The sequence below is a fragment of the Sus scrofa genome, chromosome 14 (assembly GCF_000003025.6).
Source record: "Sus scrofa isolate TJ Tabasco breed Duroc chromosome 14, Sscrofa11.1, whole genome shotgun sequence".
NCBI lineage: Eukaryota > Metazoa > Chordata > Mammalia > Artiodactyla > Suidae > Sus > Sus scrofa.
In genome coordinates, this window is record NC_010456.5 from 132,593,011 (window position 1) to 132,612,130 (window position 19,120).

Below are 19,120 nucleotides of genomic sequence, written 5' to 3' on the forward strand. Positions count from 1 at the left end.
TTGTTTCCTCTGCGCCACGACGGGAACTCTAAGAATGAATTTAAGTACCTATTTAGTACATTTATTTTTAAGAATGTTTCATTCATTTGGAAAATAGACATAGCGTAAAATGGGTAACCAACAAGGCCCTCTGTACAGCACAGGGAACTCTGCTCGATACTCTGTAACAACCTGTGTGGGGAAGGATCTGAGAAGACCGGCAGTATGTATACCTGAATCGCTTTGCTCTCTACTTGAAACTGACCCACATTATAAATAAACTATATGCCAATATGAAATAAAAATTATATTAAAAAAAGAAAGTAGGCACATAACAACATGATAAAGATAACTTGTCTTTTCTCTGATGTAATATTTAATTGAATTAAATTTTGAAACTGTATGTAATAAAATTAAACTTCAAATGTGGAATTCACCATGTGTCACTTTAGTGTCACTTAATAATTTTGATAGCCACAGTGGTTTCTGGAAAAGTAAAATTAATAAAGTTCTTGATTTTGAAACTAATGCCCTGTCTTCATCCTGGTTTCATGATACACATCTTGCAATTCTGAGTCCATCAGTATTTTCTGCTAAAGTCTGCTTTTAGTTTTCTGTTTACTTTGAATATTTTGGAAACAAGGGATTTTATCAGCCCAAGTGGTGACAGTATTTTAAATCTTCATTTCAGGGGTATAAAGGAATTACCTGCTTCTTGGTAGATCGTGATACCGAGGGCCTCCGTGTAGGGAAACCGGAGAACAAATTGGGAATCAGAGCTTCTTCTACCTGCCCGGTAACACTTGAAAATGCCAAGGTGGGTATCTAAGAATTTCTAGGAAAAGACTGCTGTGGAATAAGCTTTGCCTGGAACCATAGACATGTGAGAAAGGAAAGGTGTCAGAACATTAGGCCAAGTGCTTTTTGCCTCATACAGGAGAGACCTTTGCAAAACTCTTGTTGAACAGTGTTCTTAGGTCAGGTGCTGCACCACATGTGCTTTACACAAGAGCTTAGGCCGAGGGTGAGAACCTGTCTGCCCAGCAGCTGGCCTCGAGAGCCAACCCAAGAGGGCGTCTCCCTTGTACCTTATACCCTGATACCCCCGTGCACCAAACCTGCCTTCGGAGGAGGATAAATGGGGCCAAGGCCACAAGATGGGGATATTGCTCAATGAGAGCGGAGGACAACCAGGCAGCACCCTCAGTTTCGAGTTGAGCCACTACTAGAGTCCTTGGGCGTTAGAACTTCACGTGGGCAGGACAGGATACAATGGGTTGTCCACCCCTCATCAGAACGTGAACTCCTCGCTCATTGGTGATGGTATGTGTGCTCGCGGGGTGTCCTTATGGGTATCGTGGGAGCCTCACCACTTCACCCCAGCCGTCTTCCTCCTAATTTCCCTCTTCTTTCTTCAAGCTGCCCACTCTCTCTCCTAACCACCCGTATAAGAAGCTAAGTGTGGTTTTTTATTATTATTCCTAGTCTAGATTTTTTTTTCAAGTATGAGGAAACAGTTTTTCTTCTCGCCTCGTGTTTCTTGTGTACACATGCGTGTATACACATGCACACACATACACCCCTCAGTTGATTTTTGCGGTGAAACTAGTCTCAACAGAAGAAAGCTCTGCTTTAGCAAGTACTTATATGTTTTCTGTAGTTCCTACTATTTTATCTTACATGATAGCACACAGATAAGAGTTAAGGGAAAAACTGTCATTCACTTATGTCAGTGATTAATTATATGAGATTGCATTTTTCTAAATTCGGCACATGTCTGTGCTGGGCTCTGGAGGAAGCGGTAGTGAACATCCAGGACTTGAGTCCCGTTCTTCTGAGAGCGTGTGGGAGACAGTTTAGAGGGAAACACAGACACAGCAGACAGGTTCCTTGGAGTGTGGCCAGAACTGTGTTAGAGTACTGTCACACTCAGTGGGGGTATACGTGCATTTAAAACTATATGGAGGGAGTTCCCGTCATGGTGCAGTGGTTAACGAATCCGACTAGGAACCATGAGGTTGCGGGTTCGGTCCCTGCCCTTGCTCAGTGGGTTAACGATCCGGCGTTGCCGTGAGCTGTGGTGTAGGTTGCAGACGCGGCTCGGATCCTGCGTTGCTGTGGCTCTGGCGTAGGCTGGCAGCTACAGCTCCGATTCGACCCCTAGCCTGGGAACCTCCATATGCCACGGGAGCGGCCCAAGAAATAGCAAAAAGACAAAAAAAAAAAAAAAAGAAAAGCAGATTTTATAAAAATAAATAAATAAATAAATAAAAATATACAAGCAGCAGCGCCCGTTGTGGTCCAGCGGGTTACGAACCTAACTGGAATCCATGAGGATGCAGCATAAGGTCTCTGTTCGATCCCTGGCTCTGCTTACTGGGTTAAGGATCTGGTGTTGCCGTGAGCTGTGGTGTAGGTCACAGATGCGACTCAGAACCTGCATTGCTATGGCTGTGGTGTAGGCCAGCAGCTGCAGCTCCGATTTGACCCCTAGCCTGGGAACCTCCATATGCCACACGTGCGGCCCTAGAAAAGACCCATATATGTATACAATCAAAGTTAACATATGTCTAATTAAATCGAGCAGTAACTATATATTCTTTTTTTAGGTTCCAGAAGCCAATATCGTGGGACAGATTGGACATGGCTATAAGTACGCCATTCAGAGTCTTAATAAAGGTAGAATAGGAATTGCGGCACAGGTTAGTCAGATTTTAGCACTGTTAACTTGACTCTTCCACACACTGTTGATTAAAATGTAGAAAGAAAACAAGGCAGTGTAGTCGGTGAGTGTGTGACTGTGCGCAAGCTTGTGACACAAGATGGCGCTCTTCCCTTCCGTGAGGGTTGCTGTAGAATTTCTCCCCGTCAATTACACAGTCCTGAGAACCAAACAGTGGCTTAGTGCTAACAGTTTTTCTGCTTCCAGAACGTGAAAGTATTATCTAATACCTGGAACAGTAACTTCTGAAATAAATTACAAATTAAAGATGATGTTTTTTTTTTCAATTGAGCTATTCAAAGCATGCAATTCATTCTTTTTAAAATTAAGAATAATATTCTACTGTGTAGTAAGAGTGAATAAAGATATTGAAAGATTTATTGCTTAGGGTTTTGTATGTGAAAATCAGGCAGTTTTTTTGGTGTGGTACTTGAAATAAAATGGCAATAATTAAGCAGATTCATAAGATGAGAACTATTCAATTTTTTTTTCCAAATCTGCCTTTTATATAGCATATTAAATTTTTCTGTTAGGTGATATCAGTTATTTTCTAGCTTAAAAAAATGAATAAAGTCTTTGGTTTTATTATGAATTATATTATTTTTGTAAAATGTATTTCTAATTGATGAGTATCCAAAATTCAAAAACCTAGAGCGTTTAAATTTTGAAGGTGTTAAATATATTAGCTCTCGGGACAGTTAAATTGTACTTTTACTCTAAATTTTTTTCCCGCTGCTATTAATTTGCTAACAAAATATTCTTAGGTCAGAATTTCACCCATGTTTTCCACAAAGCTAGCTAATAGGTCAATAAAGAGAACTGGCCTATGTGTTCTTTTTAAAGTTTTTCTGTGATTCAACTTCAATGGATATGACATGAAAAACTACAGGACTAGATCTCCTTGTTCCCAGACATATAAAATACAGATGTCTGCCAGTAAAATACACAGTTTTGGTTTTAGTCGAATCACTCCAAGTTATCTTATAACCTTATTAAAATTTAAGGTCAGGAAAAAAGGAGGGAAAAAAGTTAAGGTCTGGCGTTAATATTTTTTTTTAATACCTGAGATGCCTTTAAGAGAAAGGAACACATATGGAAGTGAACTGACGGCATCCATCCTCAATCCTCTGTAGTTGAAAAGAATTTACTTTTTCAGTATTTAGAGTGAAAACTTGTTACAGGGCTGGAACAGTCTATTTTGATTGACAACCGATGACAATTTTCACATCAATATACACAATTGTTAACATACTATAAACTTCAGTTATCAGGGAATATGGGGACCTCATCTTCTCTCATAGCCAAAGGCACAGTTAGTCTTGGGAGTTCTTGTCATGGTGCAGAGGAAACGAATCCAACTCATATCCATGAGGATGTGGGTTGATCCCTGGCCTCGCGCAGTGGGTTCGGGGTCCAGTGTTGCCGTAAGCTGTGGCGTAGATCACAGACACAGCTTGGATCTGGTGTTGCTGTGGCTGTGGTGTAGGCCAGCAGCTGCAGCTCCAATTCGACCCCTAGCCTGAGGACTTCCATACACTGCAGGTGTGGCCCTAAAAAGCAAAAAAAAAAAAAAAAAAAAAAAAAAAAAGTTTGCAGAGTTCCTGCTTCAATTTAATTTACTTTTTTACTTTTCTGTGTTCTGTTTTGTTTTGGTCCTTTCATTTCTAGCATAATTTTCTATTCTCCAGAAGGTTCAAAATAAAAAGCTAAAGGAAAATTTGAATGAACACTAATGAAATATTGATAGGCTTGTGGGCATTTCCCCCTCAAAGCTTTAACTATTGATTTTTTTTTCCCTTTTTCTAAAACCTACATGGTTTGACATAATTAGATAGTGATTTAATAGCTACCTAATGTTGAAATCTAGAGGCAATTTCTAAGCTTGGATCATTCAGTAGATACGGAGATTGGTTAGCAATGAGACAGTCCAGCTAAAGTTGTCACCACAGCCTTATTTGCTCTTCAAATGTATAAATTGATGTTTTTTTTTTACCAGCTGCTCTGTGTCAGTTGTCCTCAACTCTAGCTGTACGATAAATCATTAAGGAGTTTTTAGAATGCTGTTTAAGTCAAGTGCCCCCAAGCCCAAGATTTGAATTTGGGTGTTAGCCCCCTCCATTGGAAAATTTTTTTTTTAAGCACTGCACCTGCATATGCAGGTTCCCAGGCTAGGGGCTGAATCAGAGCTATAGCTGCCGGCCTACGCCACAACCACAGCAACATGGGATCCGAGCTGTGTCTTCAACCTATACCACAACTCACAGCAACATCGGATCCTGAACCTGCTGAGCGAGGCCAGGTGTGGAACCCTTGTCCTCATGGATGCTAGTCAGGTTCATTAACTACTGAGCCATGATGGGAACTCCATTGGTATTTTTTGATTAAGTTCCCCGAGATGATTCTCATGTGCTGCCAGGGTTGAGAAACACTGTTCTTTTATGTTCTCTTGCCCTTATTAACCATGATCATATACAAAAGAGATAGGAAGGAGTTCCCACTGTGGCTCAGCAGGTTACTAACCCGACTAATATCCATGAGGATGTGGGTTCGATCCCTGGGCCCGCTCAGTGGGTTAAGGATCCAGCGTTGCCTTGAGCTGTGGTGTAGGTCACAGATGAGTCTCGGACCTGGTGTTGTTGTGGCTGTGGCGCAGGCTGACAGTGCAGCTCTGATTCTACACCTAGCCTGGGAACTCCCATATGCAACAGGTGCACCCTAAAAAAAAAAAAAAAAAAAAAAAAAAGGAAGGGAAGGAAGCTAGAAAGTTCCTCACTTGACTTTCAGAAGGACTAGAGGGGGCTACTCTATGGTCCTTGAGGCCAATGCTGAGCAGAATTTTTGAGGCCTACTTTGTGCGCAGAGAATCAAGCTTAAAGGAGACGAGTCCTGAAAAGGTGTCTGAGCACAGCCAGGCTGGGATTTAGCCCTGGGCTGGACTCGAATATACTCCCCTTCACAGGAAGTTGCTCAGACGCTCTCCCAGTTTCCAGAAGTTAAGTTCTATAAATGCAGTGAGCGAAGGTCGTTAACCTACACCTCACCGTCATGGTAGCTCTAGTTCTTTCTCTCCCCCCTCCCCCGCTTTTCAATTTTCCTGTAAAAAGAAGTTATAACTTGCATAATTAAAAGCATAAACTCATAACAAAATAAGAACTTCCGATTTTTTTTTTCTAACAGATGCTGGGACTGGCTCAAGGATGTTTTGACCTCACTATTCCATACCTTAAAGAAAGGGTACAATTTGGAAAGAGAATATTCGATTTTCAGGTATGTACTATGAACGTCCTTCTACTGTGCTGTAGTTTCCTGTCTTCCCCTTAACAAAGAGCTTTGTTATAAAGCTGCTGCTGGAATTCTCTTGGGGATTTTTATTGATTTCTTTATTTTTGGCCACATCATGCAGTGGCTGGATGTGGGATCTCAGTTCCCAGACCAGGGATTGGACCTGGGCTTCAGCAGTGAAAGCGCCAAGTCCTAACCACTAGACCTCAGGAACTCCCCACCTCGGGGATTTTAACGGGAGAGGCATCGGGGAGGAAGGAATAGGTGTCAGCGTGTGTACTTGCGGCGGCCTTGCCCTTCTCCAAGGGCAGAACTGTCGCCCCTGAGGCCTGGCTGTGGCCTGACTGGGGATATCTCAGTGAACACTTGGGCGCTGACTCCTCACTGCTTCCAAGTTCCAGGGCACGGGGTCTGTAGTCAGACTCCCCTGGTTCTGATCCTGGTCCCTTGTCATACTACCTGTAGTCCTTGAGCTAAAGTTACCTCGCCTCTTCAAGCCTCAGCTGCCTCTCCCGTAAAATAAAAATAACACAATGGGTGTTCCCATTGTGGCTCAGTGGGTTACGAACCCCACTGAGGATGCAGGTTTGATCCCTGGCCTTGCTCAGTGGGTCAAGGATCCGGTGTTGCTGTGAGCCATGGTGTAGGTCTCAGACGCGGCTTGGATCTGGCGTTGCTGGGCCTGTGGTGTAGGCTGGCAGCTGCAGCTCTGATTAGACCCCTAGTCTGGGAACTTCCACATGCTGCACATACGGCCCTAAGAAAAAGAAAGCAAAATAATAATAATAATAACACTATGAGGGTACCCTCATGGATACTAGTCGGGGTCTTAACCAGCTGAGCCACAAGGGGAACTCCTGTGTGAAGCTTTGATGAAATAATTTTCTCTAACTACTTTATCTCATTAGAGTGATTTTAGGGGGTTTTTGGTTTGTTTTTGTCTTTTTGCCTTTTCTAGGGCCGCTCCCATGGCATGTGGAAGTCCCCAGGCTAGGGGTTTAATCAGAGCTGTAGCCACCAGCCTACACCACAGCCATAGCAACTCGGGATCCGAGCTGCATCTGCGACCTACACCACAGCTCAGGGCAACACCAGATCCTTAACCTACTGAGTGAAGCCAGGGATCGAACCCGCAAACTCATGGTTCCTAGTCGGATTCGTTAACCACTGAGCCATGACAGGAAGTCCTGATTTGTTTTTTGCTTTGCATGTGATCATTTTTTATTCACATAGCTTAATCCAGCATATTGTCCTGCCCGTGTTCACAGGAGTAGTTCGGGGACCTGTATTCAGTGATGGTGAGTTCTCGTGGGGCAAGAAACCTTCGCTTTTCTGCCTCTCCTGGTGCCTCATACAGTGATGGGGCAAGAGAACGAAGATGGCTACTTTTAGTTTGATTGAACTGAATGTACTTTTAAAAAATAATTGGAATCTCTACATTCCACATAACAAACAATTTCTTGAACAGTGATATTCCATTTTAGACATAAATAAATTGGAGTTCCCATGTGGCTCAGTGGGTTAAGGAGCACATGGACACTGCAGTGGCTTGGGTCACTGCCGTGGCGTGGGTTTGATCCCTGGCCTGGGAACTTTTGAATGTCACAGGCACGACCAAAAAAAAAAAAAGTTCAAATTTTTGCTTTGCTAGGATTTAGTTTAAGCTCAATTTTGATCATGAAAGGAATTAATAATTATTAAAAATAACAGTCAAGTTTTTAAACCTAATTTTTTAAGTCTTAGAAGTTGTAAGCAATGACATGAACTTTGAAAATTTTTGAAAGAATAATACATGTAGTGGCTTATTTTAAGACTGCAGATTTTGGAGTTCCCGTCTTGGCGCAGCCGAAACAAATCTGACTAGGAACCATGAGGTTGCGGGTTCGATCCCTGGCCTTGTTCAGTGGGTTAAAGGATCCAGCGTTGCCGTGAGCTGTGGTGTAGGTCACAGAGGTGGCTCGGATCTGGCGTGGCTATGGCTGTGGTGTAGGCCAGCAGCTGTGGCTCTGAATAGACCCTTTGCCTGGAAACCTCCAGATGCCACAAGTGCGGCCAAAAAAAAAAAAAAAAAGCATTGCAGATTTTAAGCTATTTTTTTCAAAATGAGTGTGAGTTTTTTGTCAGGGGGGGATGTTTTCAGTGTGTCAGTGTTCCTTATCCAGGCAGGCCTTTGACAATGAGCTGTGTTTCTGGACGTTGTCACTCTCTAACACGGGCCTGAATGTTCCAGGGGCTCCAACACCAAGTGGCTCATACGGCCACCCAGCTAGAAGCTGCGAGACTGCTCACATACAACGCTGCTAGACTTCTAGAAGCTGGAAGGCCATTCATTAAGGAAGCATCTATGGCCAAATACTATGCATCAGAGGTAAGAAAAGAAAGAGGAAAGGTCATTTTTTTAAAAGGTTATTTACTTATTAACCTTTTCATTTAGTCGCATGCAGCCCTCCTGCCCCCACTCCCTTTGCACACCTCGACCCCGTCCCAGCCCATTGGCCCTCAGACCCTTGAGCTTGATTTTCCCCTTGGAGACTCTCCACGTGTCTTCCTTGAGTTCTCAGCTAGGCTGTGACTTCCTTACCTGTCCCCCATCTAACTCATGTCAGCCTATCCAGCAGACTCTTCTTTTGCCCCATATAATTTTTTAGTTGTCATGATTGCGGTTCAGTGTCTGTCTCTGAGTGACCAGAGGGACCAAAAGGGCAGTGACTGGCCACGGTCTCACCACTGCATACCCAGTAGCTGGCAGAGTAGGCATATTTGCTGAATAAATGATACCTGGCAACGAAATATGAGTCTAAACAAATATCCTGGGAGTTCCCATTGTGGCTCGACAGCCTAAGGACCTGACACAGTCTCTGTGAGGATGCGGGTTCTATCTCTGGCCTCGCTCAGAGGGTTAAGGATCCAGTGTTGCTGCAAGCTGTGGCATATGTCACAGATGTGGCTCAGATCCAGTATTACTGTGACTGTGACATAGGCTTGCAGCTGCAGCTCTGATTTGACCCCTAGCCTGGGAACTTCCAATATGCCTGGTACAGTTGTGAAAAACAAACCTTAAAACCCCTAAAGACCCAAATACCCCAGTTTTCTTAGGAAAATAAGAATTTTATGAATTAATAGAACATTTTACAAAAATAGTGTCAAGAACGAGACTGAAGGGACAATGGCAATTTATAAATCAACTTGAGCCCCTCCAGTTGCCAATAACAGTGAATTCATGTGTTATTAAGAATATTCCACAAATGCTTGTAATGCATAAGATACGAGGTTTTAATATGTGATTTGCTGCTTGTTTTTGGTAGGTTGCAATCCAAACAACTAATAAGTGTATTGAGTGGATGGGAGCAGTAGGCTACACCAAAGATTATCCTATGGAAAAGTATTTCCGAGACGCGAAGATTGGTAAATATTTTACATTTATTTTGTTTTATTAGACTCTGTAGGTGTTTTAGCTGGTGTATTTGTTTAGCTTTATTACAGGTACCTATAGGCAAAGGTAGTTGTAATCGTTCAGTTATTATGTTTATTGGCTCTCCTTTTCTTGTGGTTGCTTTATCTCCCCCTACTTCTTCCTTCAAAAAAATAGATTTATATTTTTTTAAAACACTGCCTTTTTTTTTTTTTTTGTCTCTTTAGGGTCACGGCATATGGAGGTTCCCAGGCTAGGGGTTGAATAGGAACTGTGGCTGCCGGCCTATCCCCCAGCCACAGCCACGCCAGATCCAAGCCGCATCTGCGACCTACACCACAGCTCACAGCAACACCAGATCCTTAACCCAATGAGCAAGGCCAGGGATCGAACCTGCGACCTCATGGGTGCTAGTGAGATTCGTTTCCGCTGAGCCTCGACGGGAACTCCTCAGACTGCCTTTTTAAATGCCTCAAGGTTTTTAAAGGCCTTTCAGTAAAACCATAACAAAGTCTACTGTCTCAATTTTTCTTTTACTAGGAATGCTAATATTTTTGATTAGTTTAATGCCATTCTTTGAAGCACAGTTGTAATTTTAAAAGCTAAGTGCCTAACCAAGCCTCAGCATTCTGCTGCTCCACTGCAGGTAGGAAGATGAAAAAACAGCAGCTATGAAAGCTGCCCATTCCTAAGGAACCATCCAGGCTTGTGCATCAGTAGTTTAGGAACAAAAAAATTCAGCTGTTTAGTATGGGTTCTGGAAATCTGTAAACCAAATGGAGAATTGTATCTCTTGGGCAAAATTACTTTGTCAGCTATATTCCATATTTGGGGACACTGCAAGATGTCCCTGGTTACAGTTTTATAGTCAATGCAGAGGTGATGTTTGCAGAGCTGTTTGTTTATCGTATAGACTCAGCAATGGCTCCCCTCCTGATGGTTTTCCTTTTCTCTCCTTTGTTTAAGGTACAATATATGAAGGAACGTCCAACATACAGCTGAACACCATCGCAAAGAATGTCAGTAAGGAATACTGACAGCCTCAGGAGTAGAAACCCTCCTGGTGTCACTGGTGTGAAACTTTCACTCTTGTGCCTTGTTGGGGGCCATAAAGCCCCATCTCGTTTTCATCAAATGATTTTATTCAGGCCCTTAAGTCTTGGATTTCAAGGTAGACCTTTTCTGTTTTCTCTTTCCAATCCACTTAAGTTAGGTACAGAAAATTATTTTTAAAATTTGGGAAGTGGAATTCTCTGGCAGCTCAGCAGGCTAAGGATCTCGCATTGTCACTGCTGTGGCTCAGGTCATTGCTGTGACGTGGGTTTGATCCCTGGCCCAGGAACTTCCTCATGCTGGAGGTGCAGTCTAAAACAAACAAAATTAAATTTTAAAAATAAAATAGAATAAAATTTGAGAAGAAATGCATCTCTATTTTCTGAAACTGTTTCTAACATTCTATATGCATTATCACTCTAGCTTCAGGTTATATAGAAATTTCACAATTTCACTCTATTAGAATTTGGAAAAATAGACAAATAGTTCTTACAGACGGAGATGTTTTATATTTCTGTCATTGTGCATCAGAGAAACATTTTTGATAGTTGGCAAGTCCATAGACTACATAGATTCAACTCTAAGTTGTTAAACTAGGTAGAAACTGGTAAAACTTTATTTAGGAAAAATCTCAAAGTTTTAGTTCTAAATATCTGAGGATGCATGGAAATGAGGAAACTATGACTCATTTATATACTTAAAGAAAACATTATATTTTAACAAAGGAAAGCAATATAATCTGTAATTACCATAATTGATCGGTTTAAAAGATGCATTTCATGATGGTTTCAGCAGATTATTTTAAAAACATGTCTCGGGAGTTCCCGTCATGGTGCAGTGGTTAACGAATCCGACTAGGAACCATGAGGTTGCGGGTTCGGTCCCTGCCCTTGCTCAGTGGGTTAACATCCGGCATTGCCGTGAGCTGTGGTGTAGGTTGCAGACGCGGCTCGGATCCCGCGTTGCTGTGGCTCTGGCGTAGGCCGGTTGCTACAGCTCCAATTGGACCCCTAGCCAGGGAACCTCCGTATGCCGCGGAAGAGGCCCAAGAAATAGCAAAAAAAAAAAAAGACAAACAAACAAAAAAAACAAAAAAACATGTCTGCACATTAATTTGCAAGTAAAGTTTAAGTGATTTGCTTTATTTTTTAATTTTTTTTAATTTTATTTATTTTTTTGTCTTTTTGCCTTTTCTGGGGCTGCTCCCGCAGCACATGGAAGTTCCCAGGCTAGGGGGTCTAATCGGAGCTGTAGCTGCCGGTCTACACCAGAGCCACAGCCACGCGGGATCCAAGCCGTGTCTGTGACCTCCACCACAGCTCACGGTAATGCCCAATCCTTAACGCACTGAGCAAGGTCAGGGATCGAACCTGCAACCTCATGGTTCCTAGTCAGATTTGTTAACCACTGCGCCACGACGGGAACCCCTAAGTGATTTGGTTTAATAATCAGAATATACTCAATATTGCAGTACTCATTTCATCAACAGTACAATTTCTTTCTGTATGTAAATCGAGTACTGTTTTCTCAAACTGAGTTATTGGGCTTTATTTTGGATGCTAATTCAGAAATTGTATTTTGGTTCATTGATTACCCCAGTAAAGAAGAATGTTGAAATCTTGTAGGGTGTGAGGGTTAGGAGATGCAGAGCTGGAAAGGCATATTTGGTGATATTAAAAATGACATCTGGGGAGGCAAAAATAAATGTTGTTTTATAATCAAATTACAGAAGGGCAAAGTTCAACACATCACGTACCTGGCAATGCCATTTCTTCAGTATTAGGGCTTCTCAATCAGGAGAAGAGACCCCCGCCCCTGCCCCAGGGCACAGGTCCTGCGTCTCCTCAGGAGGGAGGTGGACCTAGAAATGCTGAAAATGTTTCAAAACTCATACAGTTGCTTAAAGTAATCACTACTGTCAAATGGGAAGTGCTTTCGTCCTTTCATGTTTATTAAGAAAACTTGACATTTTCAAAGTAATTTTGCTTTTGCACATTCATGTTCATTGAATTGGGTTAATTTCTGTAATGAATATCATAGTTAAAAGTGCAGAATTGTGTAAATACAATTGAGACAGGAATGACATTAAAATATTAGGATGAAGACTGGACAAATTTAGGTCCTGGATCAAAGGAGATAAAATGTACTTGACTTTCAGATAGGGAGCTGAGAGAAACCACCCATTCAGTCTTCCAGAACAAAAGGACAGTAATCCGCTAAGGAAAGTACAGGATGGATGCAGTGCCCTAAGAGGGGTGTGGATGTCTTTAACTTCTGGGATTATGTGAAAGAGGTGTCCTTTTCAGACAGAGTAGAAGCCAATTTAATGAAAAGAACTCCAGCTTCCATCCACAGAGTTACAAACACAAACGTGGAACAGCACGATGGACCTTGTTCAGACTAGGCGTATGAGAAAGGCTCCCTCATACATCTGGACCTTCAACTTGTACTTCATACTGATACAGTTCTAACTGTGTGTGTATTTTTGTGCATGCGCAGAAATAAGTTGAAAATTACATATCATAGTTAATATATGCACCTACCTTCTTCTGTGAGTGGATCATGTTACTGTCCCATTTAGCCAAGTGGATGTTGAGGGTTTTCCCTGTAGTTCTTCCACTGTAGCTTTTCTGAATAACCTGTAACTTTGGGGATCTCTTGTCCTGAGTTTGTGTCTAGTTTGAGGACAAGCTTGTTTACCTCCTGCAGCCTGTCACCACTGTGTGTTATTTTGAGGGTAGGGCTGTCACGGGGCTTGGAAGGAAGAGAGCCTTGAACAAGAGCACTAAGTTGTGTTCGTGTGGGCGGCGCTGGACTGTACCACCTGCCAAGTTGGTGTTGTTAGAAATTTTATTTTACGGAGTTCCCGTCGTGGCGCAGTGGTTAACGAATCTGACTAGGAACCATGAGGTTGCAGGTTCGATCCCTGGCCTTGCTCAATGGGTTAAGGATCCAGCGTTGCTGTGAGCTGTGGTGTAGGTTGCAGACGCGGCTTGGATCTGGCGTTGCTGTGGCTCTGGCGTAGGCCGGTGGCTACAGCTCTGATTAGACCCCTAGCCTAGGAACCTCCATATGCCGAGGGAGCAGCCCAAGAAATGGTAAAAAGACAAAAAAACAAAAACAAAAAAACAACAAAAAAAGAAATTTTATTTTACAACACCAAACTGAAAAAGTGCCAAAGATTTTAGAATTATGGAACGCCAACTCAAGAAAGACTTTAGAGAGCCATCCAGCCGACTCTCTGATTTTAAAAGTGAAGGCCTCGATTGTTGTACACCTATACATGTAATAAAAATCGTTAAGTAATTTAAAAAATAAATGAATAAAAGTGAAAGCTTAGAGTTCCTAGCTTGGTGCAGCAGAAACAAATCCAACTAGGAACCATGAGGTTGTAGGTTCAATCCCTGGCCTTGCTAGTGGGTTAAGGATCTGGCATTGCCGTGAGCTGTGGTGTAGGTCGAAGATGTGGCTTGGATCTTGTGTGGCTGTGGCTGTGGTGTAGGCCGGCAGCTGTAGCTCTGATTTTGATCCCTAGCCTGGGAACCTCCATATGCCACAAGTGCGGCCCAAAAAAAAAGCCAAAAAAAAAAGCGAAGGCTTCACACAGCCCAGAATACTTGCCCAAGGTCATTCATCCAGGGGCGAAGATAAGGATCCAGATGAACTGGCTCTCAATTCAGTGCTCTTCCTCCCCTTTACTGCCGTCTCTGCTCAGCGAATTTTAGATTTCATCCTTGTTATATTTCAGTACTCCTTTTGATTCATTTTAGTTTGACTGATAAAGACTTGTTTCAGAAATGTTAAGATTGATCAGCGTCATTACTGGCATGTATTAATCATGTACAGATACACCAGCTCTCCTAGGATATAGCTGGTCCGTGAGATGTAAAGATCACTGTGTGTGATCATTTGGGTTTATGATAATGATGTGTTTGAGTAAGTGCACGAGTTATAGCCTTGCTGATGTATTTTTGTTCATCTTCCATAAAGAGAAACTTGCAATGGTAACGTATCGGCTGTAACTGTTAGAAAATTAATGTACTCTGGGAATGACAAAATAAAGCACTAACAACGGGAGACTTGCTACTCTAATAAAGTAGAATTTTTTGGTATTCATACAGAAGTAAGAAAATAATGTACTCTGCTATACAGACACAACGCCTTTGTTTACCAAGCTGATAGCTTGCCTCTGGTAAAGCAAGTTTGTTTGTTTTCAGGGACGGGAACTTACAATGCAGACCAAGTTTAAATTCTTGATGCTGCATGCCATTTTACCAGAGCACCTTCCCCTTCTTTTTTTTAAGTAAAATAAGCAGCTCTTCAGTGGAGAGGTCACCTCTTTGAAGACATCTTCACAGTCTAGCTCTTATCTGGCTGATATTTATTTATGAAGCTTCCCTTTAGTGTTTTTGGAATGGCTATACTGTTGCATCTTTTACTCATGATACCCTATCACCTAATGTCATACTTCTAACGTCATAAGAGATGTCAACCTCTCTGTTCCCCATCGTTTCCTGTGTTATTTTAGCAAGCTAGATATCAGTCCCTGTTGTCATTTGTCCTTCAGTCACATGTGCTGAGCCATCACTGTGCCCAGGGACCCAAGATGCTCTGGACTCCAAGCTGCTGTGCAAAGATGAGTAAGACTAGATTCTTAATGAAGTGTGTGTGTGTGTGTGTGTGTGTGTCAGGTGTGTTTTACCTGTTCTCCTAATGCATCCTTACACAAAGATTGAGTAGAAAACCACCAAGGCCAACCCTATGCAAAGCTATTTCTCTAGATGAAATAGATTTCTCTAGATAATCAAAATGATAACAGGAGCACTGAGACCTCTTGAGCTTTTATCTGGTGCCAGCCATTGGTCTATGCTCTCGACACATATTCGCTTGCAGCCCTTTATAGTAGGTGCTCTTGTTACCCCATTTTAAAGGCAAGGAGACCGAGGCATAGAGGGGTAAATAAGTTGCTTGTTGGTACATATGCCAGGAATGATTCAAACTCAGGCAGCCTTGCTGAAGGCCCTCGCAGATTCGTCCCTTTCAGTCTTTAAGGTTTGTTAATTTTCAAGGGTCTTCTGGTAAAATGCCACTGCTGACTAGCCCTGTATTAGCTAATAACTCTTCAGGGATTTGTTTCTGATCTTTTCAAGCAGAGAAGCCAACTGAGACCATGGCCTGTAAGACAAATGCATAGGTGTGGTGGGAGCATATGTATTTTGGGAGAAAGAATGGGGGGTGGGTGGACAGAGCAATAGAAAGATGCAGTAGAAGGATCAGGAAAGCACTGAAAAGGGAACTGAGGAAATTAAAAAAGAAAAAAAAAAAATATATATATATATGTCTCTAGAGATGAGAAAGCTGCCCTGAGTTGGGAAGAAAGACAAAGCAAAATACAGACCTGAGCAGGTGGCTATAGGAAGTTCGATTTGCAGTCACTTGTATGGATAGCTCACAGTATAAAGGAAAAAAACACCTAATTTTACACAACTTTTTTTTTCTTAAAGAAATGGTAAGTCAAAACAAAATAAGGTAGGAATATAGTCAAACATAGTACTAACATGTATAAATGGGTTAACTCACTTACTAAAAATAAAAGATGTTAAGATGGGACAAGAGGAAAATTTAAATCCCAGCTCCATAAAGTTTGAAGCACCTAAGAAAAAGCAGCACAGGAAAGTGGAAATAAAGGGAAAAAAGCATGCAAACGCCACTGAGAGGAAAGTAGGGACCGTCATATATATTAACTTCCAAACTGGATTATGGGCAAAAATAATTTTAAAGGGCAAAAAAGATATCCTAATAAAATAGGAAGACCTCTGTCACCAAGAAGGTCCAACAGTGATGAAGTTCATGTCCTTAGCAATGTGATTGGGAACCAGAGAGAACAAAGCAAGTAATAGAAATACAGTCAAAAACATCACCAAAGCCGTAATGACAGCCTCTGACTTAGAAATCAACAAGTAGGAAATGGGAAGAACGGGTGGCACTTGGAGAGCATAATTAACAAGTGGGAAATACAGGTAGAGAGAGAACTTTTTAAATGCAAACAAATTGTCTAGTTTAGAATTTTGCCGCAAAGGAAACGTCAACCAATTTCCAAAAAACAGACTCTTACTGGCAACGTGCACTGCACACAGGTGTAAGTAAATAACCAAAAGGTAGAATTCAGTAAAACTCACCATAGCGTTGATTGGAAAATCACACTGTAAATTGCAGCTTGTCAACCAAAGCAGGGGAAACTCGGCTACCTTGGTCAGTGCCTCTGAGAGGACAGACGAGAGGCCACGTCAGAGGCTTTCCGGGCAGCATACTTCTTAGTGAAGACTGAGGAATGGCCAGGTAGGAGAATAACTAACTCACGGGCAGACACGCTATATAACCCTGTGCAGCAGTTTTAAAGCATAAGACCCACGTTCTAAGATGAAATCATCACCTAGTTGTATTGTTTTAAGAAAACAACAAATCACATAACATTTGGGCAGAACAAGACAAATCTATATATTTCTGTAAGTCCAAGCATGTATATCAATTCTTAGAAGGAACTCAGAAAATAGAGTCATTGAGCTGGGGGGCTGCCCTGGGACTTGGAGTCAAGAGGGCATCCCTGGGGGGTCATAGTGTCATCTGTAATACTGTTTGAATTTTTAAAATATCGTGTAATTGTAATAAAATAATGTTGTGTAATTTTAAAATAGGTAAAATCAAAGCCACGTATAGCAATGTTGAAATTTTTCACTTTTGTGCCTCAATTTTCCTTTGGCCGATTTTTCTGCTTTTCTCAAATAGCCACTGCCACATAGGCAGCTCCACTTGGCCACACAGGAGACTAGATTCTGACACAGAAAGGACCAAGAGGGGATCTGACACCCAGACTCTTGAAGGTTTGACCTCTGGGTAAATAGCACGACCGACCTGAAATCCCTTCGCACACAGAGTGGTGCTTCTGTTGCACTGCAGAGTGGGGACGTTCCTGGGGCTCCATCTGCCCTGGCCTTGGGATGAGCATCTTGTCTTCAGCTATAATTTGATTTTATGTGATTTGACCCAAAGTATTCAAACATATTTTCTTGGACAGAAAAAAAGAAAATTTAAGAACCTCAAGTCCGGGAGTTCCCATTGTGGCTCAGTGGGTTAAGAACCTGACTAGTATCTATGAGGATGTGGGTTCGCTCCCTGGCCCTTTCGTTGCCACAAGCTGTGGTGTATGTCACAGATGTGGCTCGGATTCCTTGTTGCTTTGGTTGTGACACAGGGTGGCAGCTACAGCTCTGATTCAACCCCTAGCCCGGGAGCTTCCATGTGCCACAGGTAGGTGCTGCCCTGAAAAAAAACCCTCAAGTCCAAGGACCCAGGTTTAAACTGGATGGAGCAGAACTAGGGCCTGTGGGTCAAATCTGCCCCACTGACTGTTTGGGCTTTTTTGTGTGTGTGTGTGGCTGTTCCCAGGGCTAAGGAACTGAACCCGTGCCACAGCAGTGATAACACCACATCCTTAACTGCTAGGCCACCAGGGAATTCCCTGCCTGTTTTTGTTATGACCTCCAAACTAAATTTTTTTTACATTTTACTATTATTATTTTTTGTCTTTTGTCTTTCTAGGGCCGAACCTGAGGCATATGGAGGTTCCCAGGCTAGGAGTCTAATCAAAGCTGTAGCTGCTGGCCACAGCAATGCCAGATCAGAGCTACATTTGCAACCTACACCACAGCTCACGGCACACGCCAGATCCTTAACCCACTGAATGAGGCCAGAGATTGAACCTGCAACCTCACGGTTCCTAGTCGGATTCACTTCTGCTGCGCCGTGACAGGAACTCCCTTTTTTTACATTTTAAACAGTATATAAATATGTACATAACATCCTCAACTCTGCCTCTTGCTCACAAAGCCTAAAGTTCACCAAGCCTTGGTGAAATTATTGCCTCTTAAGTCAGATTTTACTGATGTTGATCAGTCAGTCTGTTTAGATATCACCCCAAAATAAGAGAAAAGAGACCTCCCTCAGGAACTCGGGTTATTAGTCTCTTTTAGTTTCATTTGTAGCCTGTTCTAGCCCGATTGCCTCCCTCCTTAAATCTACAGAATCTTTCAAGTCTCCCCATCCTTAAAAAATAAGCTTCCTGTGGAGTTCCCAGGTGGATCAGCAGGTTAAGGATCCAGTGTTGTCACTGCTGTGGTTTGGGTCCCAAATGTGGCTCAGGTTCAGCTCCTCATCACATGAGTGTGGCCAAAAGAAAAAAAACCTTCAGCACCACAGAAACCTGGACAATGGGGTTGTCCCCACAGCAACCCCTCGTCCCCACGTCCTGCTCTTTCATTTCTTTAGCTGGCTTCACTTTTGTCAGGGGATTTAAAGATGTTCTTAAAGCCCCTAATTGCTAGCTGATTATACCCATTCCAAACAGAGTATTGGACACCCCTCTTCTAAGACTGCTTCCTTTGCTTTTTTTTAGGGCCTCACCTACGGCATATGGAATTTCCAGGCTAGGGGTCGAATGGGAGCTGCAGCTGCCAGCCTACACCACAGCCACAGCAACGCAGGATCCGAGCGTCTGTGACCTACACCACAGCTCACGGCAACACCAGATCCTTAACCCACTGAGCAGGGCCAGGGATCGAACCCACATCCTCATGGATACTAGTCGGGTTTGTTACCACTGAGCCACAATGGGA

At 42.5% G+C, this 19,120-nt stretch overlaps 1 protein-coding gene across 1 annotated transcript in view; it reads left to right on the forward strand.

The window, feature by feature from the left end:
* ACADSB (acyl-CoA dehydrogenase, short/branched chain) overlaps positions 1-14,564 on the forward strand; it is a 44,573-nt gene extending 30,009 nt beyond the window's left edge. Inside the window, exons 6-11 of the mRNA XM_001926297.4 lie at positions 671-796; positions 2,589-2,681; positions 5,879-5,968; positions 8,214-8,351; positions 9,289-9,388; positions 10,362-14,564. Coding sequence (XP_001926332.2) covers positions 671-796; positions 2,589-2,681; positions 5,879-5,968; positions 8,214-8,351; positions 9,289-9,388; positions 10,362-10,432 — 618 coding nt within the window. The 3' untranslated portion in view covers positions 10,433-14,564. The remainder of the gene's footprint in view (positions 1-670; positions 797-2,588; positions 2,682-5,878; positions 5,969-8,213; positions 8,352-9,288; positions 9,389-10,361) is intronic.